This window comes from Plecotus auritus (genome assembly GCF_963455305.1).
Source record: "Plecotus auritus genome assembly, chromosome: 5".
In the NCBI taxonomy this organism is placed as follows: domain Eukaryota; kingdom Metazoa; phylum Chordata; class Mammalia; order Chiroptera; family Vespertilionidae; genus Plecotus; species Plecotus auritus.
Window position 1 is genome coordinate 141,310,969 of NC_137776.1, and position 6,972 is coordinate 141,317,940.

At 48.1% G+C, this 6,972-nt stretch overlaps 1 protein-coding gene across 1 annotated transcript in view; it reads right to left on the minus strand.

Moving 5' to 3' along the window:
* The window catches only part of KLF9 (KLF transcription factor 9), a 28,975-nt gene extending 23,124 nt beyond the window's left edge, over positions 1–5,851 (minus strand). The window contains exon 1 of the mRNA XM_080667734.1: positions 2,953–5,851. Within this exon, the coding sequence (XP_080523860.1) occupies positions 2,953–3,457 (505 nt within the window). The 5' untranslated portion in view covers positions 3,458–5,851. The remainder of the gene's footprint in view (positions 1–2,952) is intronic.
* Positions 5,852–6,972: the final 1,121 nt, after the last annotated feature.

The following is a 6,972-nucleotide window of genomic DNA, read 5'->3' on the forward strand; positions in this document are numbered from 1 at the left end:
GCTAACAATTTAAAAAAAACTTTATCCTGTTTCCTAATCTTGAAGACCTCTAATCACACAAACTGGAAGACCCAGCATTTCTTGAGGGACTACTGTGTGTGGAATCCTATTAAGTGCTTTATCGATATTATCTTATCTTTGCACAAGAACCGTTTAGTTCAGTGATACTGCCCTGTTTTGTAGAATAAGAAACTGAGGCTCGAATAAAGCAGAGGTTGCACACTTAAATGCCAACAGAGAAGATGTAAATGATTAAAACAAGGGGTCCTGCCCCACAAAAAGATCAGCTCAAGCCAATTGTTGCTAAGCAGGAATTCAGACCCAGTATTGCCAGATCGTTCGATTTTTCCAGAGAAGCCAGAAATCTGGATTTGTGCTGAAATCCTCTGATTTTTAGATACTGGTAACTAATTAAGTTCCTTAAACCATGTGCTGGCCAAGGCAAACAGATATGCAAAGCAAATTCAGCCGCAGGCCTTGCAAACTCTGAAATCCAGTAACTTGCTTAAGGTCTCACAACTGGGAAACCACAGGACAAATCAGAGCGCAGCTCAGCCTACCTCAAAAGCATCTTTTCTCCTAGGACGCTATAGCTGTACTGAATTAAATGCAATTTTATCTAAATGACTCAACTTCTAAGCCTCTGGTTCTATGGAAGTGGCAGCAAGCAGTAGGAGGCTCTAGTCTATAGGAAGTGAGCGAGCAGCCTAAGGGATTGTGGCTGGGCCACACGGAGCAGGGGGTGTGGCTGGAATTTTAGCTCTTACAATCTTCACAGAATGCAGACATTCCAACCGTATCTCCCATCCACCTTCTGGATTTACTAGTAATACCAGCAGTAGGAACATCAGGGAGCTCCTTACCTCACCCCAATGACAATCTAATAGGAAGCTGCATCTGAAACTTGGGAATGCAGGAAACTCCTACAGGTCTCTTATTTAAAAGTAGCCTTTTTTTTTTTTTTTTTCAGCAGGAGTACCCTCTGACAATATTTAGACGCTGAGGTTTTGTTCTACCATGTCCTAGTATTACAGAGCCCCAGAACATAAACAAGACACCTGCAATCACCATATCGCTAGTTTCAAAAGACTTGAGTGTAGCATTTAAAACAGGACTAACATTTCACTTCGTTCTCCACTCTTGACTGTGTGAAAGGTTCTCCTGAAACAGCTGAGCTGACTTGCCTTATGGAGAATTAAAGAGCACCACGCATGCACGCACACATAAGCAGCCATTTCTAGAAATGCCTGAGAAAAATCACTCAGCCGAATGGTCCGGAATGTTGGGAGTCTTTTTTTCCTGTGTCAGGAGACTCAGGTTAGCGCCCACAGAAGCACTGCAGGCCTCCCCAGCTGCACAACTGGGCAGCTCCCTGAAGGAGAACGTGCCTTTGCTCAAGGTGGCAGTGGGTGTCCATGTGAACAACCAAACTCCGGGAACATGGCTGACACAGCCAGGCCCGCCTAACAGCTGTTGGTAACACCCTCCTTTAATACACCCCATTTTCACCCCTGGCAAGCCACATTAAAGGTCACATCCCCCAATTCAGGCACGTGTCTGTCAACAGCCATACAGACACGAACTTTAAAATGTGCTGTTTTATGGCAACCTAGATGACAGCCCCGAACAGAACCCGATTTTGCATTAACCACGAAGGAAACTGTTTTACTCCAGTGCCAGCAGCCACCTCCACAAGAAGCATTTTCCAAAGGAAATAAAATAGGAGATACAGATATGCAGCCTTTCCTTTAAAGAGCAAAACAAAACAAAATCAACCAATTATCATTTTAAAAACCACAGGCCCCGGGGCCCCGCCTTATCGTAAAAGTGCCAAAAATAACACAAAAATGACAACCTTCTAAAAGTGGTGTCATAGGACAGAGGGGAAAGGCGCTCCCTGGGAAGACCCAGCCCTGTGCTTCCTTGTCAGAATAGCAGCTGGAAAGCAACCTTACTACAGATGGTGAGGCAGCATGGCCAAGTGTCAACGCTTCCCAACTTTCTCAGTATGTTCAACAGACCCAACAGAATTGGCTGACCCCCGTCTCCAAAGCCCATTTTATCCCGCAAGATGTCTTTTTAGCCACATTCGTCCGCCCAGCCCTGCCCTTTGCTCTCCCTCGAAGAGACCATTCCTTGGGGCCTCCAGAACGTTTCAACAGTCATTACCCAGCCATGACCTCCAGCAAGGACCACACCTCCTCCTCCCTAACTGCTGGGTTCAGGGTGGAGGGTGAACTTAAGTCATGTGGAGGAGGGGGGAGGGCAGAGGGAGGAAATCAGCTCTGAAATCTCCCTCATTAAAGAAGCTAACTAGTCATGAAGTTAACCCACCAACCATTACTCGATCAAACTCCTCTGCTGCCTGAAGCAGTGTTATTTTAAACCTCTCTGGGGACTCTTGGCCAAATTTAAAACCACCTTGGCAATCCCTGAAAAGTAGCAGGCATACAGCTAAATGAGTCCTTAGTCATCCTTAAAAGGTTCCATCCATGTAAAGAGTGCCGCTCCTCCCAGGTTTTTGGCCACTTCCCTGCAATCCCACAAGAGAATCAAATAAAAGGTACGCCATTTGGCTCGCCCCCACCTCCACCTCCACCTCCACCCCCACCCCCGCCAGCCTCTGCTCAAGGAGGGTGGCCCCAACATCGCCGGGTGCGGGAGTCCTGGGGGCGGGGCAGCACCACTTCCCGCGAAGCCAGGCACCGGGGCTAGCACCCAGCACTCACTCGGCCCGCCAGTTTAACGCTCTCCGGGGCTCCCAGAGGCTGGGAACAAGGAGAGTGAGCTTCCCGTGTCTACACGGCTCAACGATTTAAAGAGTTAAACAGCATCTTATCCAAAATGTTTGCACCCTTTAGGCTAAGTGTGGTGTCCTTAACGCCCGGGAACGCTACCAGGCCAAAGGTTAACCAACCCCAGAGGTCGGTGGGAGAGGGAGACGCCGCTAACCTGTATGCACTCTGTAATGGGCTTTGAGATGGGAGGATTTTCCATAGACTTTCCCACAGCCACTGTAGGGGCACTTGTGCCTCTTTTCGGAGGCGTGTTTCCCCTTCGCAGCCACTCCAGGGTGGAGGAGGGAGAGCGGGCTGGGCGCGCTGCCAGGATCCTGTCTCTCCTCCGGGCTGTGGGAAGGACTCGACCCAGATTCGGTGGTCACGTCGCTATCGGATCCCATATCCTCATCCGGACTCTCCAGACTGTCGCTACACACCGAGGGGGTCTGGATGGGTCGGTACTTGTTCAGGTCCAACAAGCTCTTGGCGATGGTGACCAGCGTGCAGTAATCCTTCCAGGTGTCCCCCGGGTCGCCGTGCTCCTTGGTCACCTCGCGCTCAGGTAGTCGCAGTCGCTCGGCGTCGGGAGCGCCCCCATGCTCCGGCACCGCAGCGCGGTTCGAAATGGAAACCAGACACTGGGCAGCCACGAAGTCCATGTAGGCGGCCGAGGACATGGTGCGGGCGACAGCAGACCCGGCGGCGCGGTCAAACTTGGCGGTGGCTGCGGAGGTTCGGCTCACCCTGCCCTGGCCTCGGACGACGAACGCGGCGCGGCGGCCAAGGGGGCGGGGGCGCAGGGCGCTTCCGACTCGCAGGAGCGCCAAGGCGACCTCAGCCCCTCATCTTTACGTAACCGGCAGCGCCTCCGCACGCAGCCGCCACGGTCCCGAGCTCCGCCGCGCCGCCGCCTCTGGCTGCCGCGCTGTCCTGCGCTCGCGCGATCCCCCCCGACGGGCGCGCCCACCGCTCCGAGCCGGCTTCCTTGGAAAGATGCCACACGTGGCGGCCGCAAGTTTATTCGACTGAATACGCCCCCGAGGCGCCGGGAGAGGAAACTGCAAGAGAGGTACACGCCCTCCTCCGCCTCTCCCTGGAGTCAAAGACCCAGGACATTCACCCGACCACCCCGACGCGGGTGGCAAGGGTCGGACCGAGCGCCACGTCTAAGAGACACTTTTCCCCCAGTCCCCTGACGGTTTCTGAGCCCCTGCTCTTGCCGGTCCGCACCGTTTCGGCATTCTCTTGCTCAGTAACAATTTCGCAGAATCCCATCACGTCACAATCTAAACCCCCTGCAATTGGCCAGTGGGGAGGGTGATTCAACTCTGTTTACTTTCTCCCCCTGCCAGTCAGCAGGGCCTTTTGGTGGAGAGGTGCGTCTAGAGCTGAGGCGTGCGGCCAATCCGACTGTTCTGTTTCGGTGCCTCGTGCTACCCCTACAGCCACGAATGCTGGCATTTAAAAGGGTAACAGCCCGGAGGCTGGAAAGGAGCAGGCACTCATCTTCTGGAGTGCCTCTAGGTCCGGGAGCCGGCCCAGGCCTCCTGGCTTCGTCCCAGCTTGCGGAGCTGTGGGACTCACATTCCCTAGGTTCCCTAGTCGGTTGCGCCCCTTCTTGTGACCAAAGAGAACTTCTGGTGCGGCTTTTCCAGCTTGCAAACAGTTAAGTGACTTCCTGCAAACGCTACAGTCCCAGCAACCAGCCTTCCAATGAAAAGTAAGTTGGTTGATGTCACTGACATTGGCTCAGCCAATCAGAAGGGCGTTCCGAAAGCAAGCGCTCCACACTTGTGAATGCTTAGAGCTGTAGTGAAACTGGACACATCCTTGTCTTTTGCGTTGTTAGTGGTAAAATTGAGAAATGTTTGGAAGGGAATGGGTGATAAATAAACGCAATATGAGTCTATAAACACAAACGAGAAAGTAGCAATTCTTTTTCTTTTTGCTATGCAATATACTTTTAGAAAGAATTTTAGTAGTCCTTCCATCCAATATACATGAACTATGACTAATTAATTTTAAAAATGCCAAGCTAACCAAGTTCTGTTTTAAAGCACACTCTTCATATTGTTTGGCTATTCTTACATGGAAGCACCCCATCATTGTTTTTGTGATACCTCCAAATTCCTTTCTTTCCCCAGTGCAGTTTATTCTAAATAAGTTTTTTGTTGTTGTTGTTGAAGTTGTAACCCACCTTCAAATAATTGGAGACAATATCCCTCATTTATGTAACTTTAAAAAAAAACAACAACACATTCTTAGTTCGTTTTCTTTCCCCAGGCCCCCTGCATGATTATTAGGGCGTGTTTTCTTCCCTCACCTTACGTATGTGGAGCCTGGGGACACAGAAAAGTGGCTTGCCTACCTTATCAGGTAGATAGCGACAGAACTCAATTGAAATCATAGATCTCCTGATTTCTAGCTCTTTGAGCTTAACAATAACTGAACTCTTTGGTTTGGTGAAATATTAACTATGCTAAACAGATTCTTAACTGTAACCAGCCAGAGATCCTTAGCCACTGAATATTGTGGCATTACTGGATCAACAATTAGTATGACTCTTAGAGTCTGATTAACTCAGTTTGCCTCTCCCTCTTAATGAGTGATGGGGTTGTTTTCCATCTTGGTAGCTAAGAAAAGAATCTAGGGCTAATGTCTCTTGCAGAAGGCTTACTGTCAGCACAATTGATTAAAAATACATTCACTTTCCTAAGTGGGTGTGAGAGCTACCTGCTTCTATGTGATGCAGATCCAGTGAGATCCAACCATGACTCCCACTGGCTGTTAGCTTTTGTTAACCCTTGGGAAAGTAACACCAGGTTCTTGCTCTCTAAAGGAAGGATCTCAAATGAATCGTCCCAGTCTGAAGACTAGTGTCGTTTATTTTGATTTTGCTTTTGAAGTCGTAGAGGAAGATACTGCAGTAGGTGACTAGAGAGGAAAAGGAAGTATAGAAACTGGTGCTGGTCAACCAAGAATATCATCACCATCATAGTAAGATAGGTACATACATCATAGCATGTGAAAGTGAAGCCATCTCAGGTTTCTGGTATTCCAATCCCCTTAATTTTAGGAAAAAAAAAAATTCACTAAAGCCCAGGAGAATTTGCCTACTTCATGATTTTTCTGGGACAAATTCTGTCCCCAAGGGTACATGATCACTTAGTAATTGCACCTTTGGTGCCTCGTTAAGGTCCAGCATAAATACCAGAGGGATCTCTCCACAGTCTGACTAGCACTGCAGCTGGCCTTGCACTGGGCATCTTCAGACAGCCCTAGAGTTAATCAGGGGCTATTCCAGAAAAGAGGGAAAATCTGTCTCTTTCCTTGATGATTGCAATCCAGGAACTTGAATAAATCAATCATCAATCATCGCAGTTTTTAAAAAATAAACTTTCCCTTCCCTACTTCGTGTCCTCTTTAATTCATTTTCATTTAATTTTGTTCAAATGGAACATAAACCCTGAGCTCTTCCAACTCATTTATTTCAAAATTATAAAAGGAATAAAAAGAAAACTGAGATTTCATACACGTGAATTTCTCACACACATTTGCAAACATAACTGCTGCTTGACTTGATTTAGAATATCTTTTTAAACCCAACAATTCGAAAATTATAGATAACTCTCTTCTTTTCCTCTCATTCACCCTCCCCCCAGATATTTATGTTTCTGTCAATGAGCTAGGCATGGGGAAGTACAGAAATAAAAAGGCACCCTGTCATTAGGCTTATAAATTAAAAACATATATAAAATATATGAAACCGGACAACAAATGGGTCCCGGCTGCCTGTCACTACTTGAGCCACTTAAGCAGAGACAGGGTTGAATTGTATATGAGCGTTTTATTTTCCAATATTGCAGGCAACAAGGGAGAGCAGCAGGTCATGCACAAAAATCTGCTCTGTTTCCCTCCACTCCCCATAAACCAGCTGCTTATATTAGGTAGAAGGACAAGGATTACATGGGGAAGTAGGCAAAAGGAATAAGAATGGGTGTAATGGTTACAGATTACAGGCAATGGGGGCTGGGAGTTGCAAAGGACGCCTCTGGGACTCCACTGTTAATCTTTCCATGATGATAGGCGGTTCTCAGGTAAGGAGAATGGACTGCATTTTGAGGTTACCTTTCCCTCCCACCCCTAACATCACAACAAGTAATAATTCCTACATTGGGATTTTTTTTTCTTG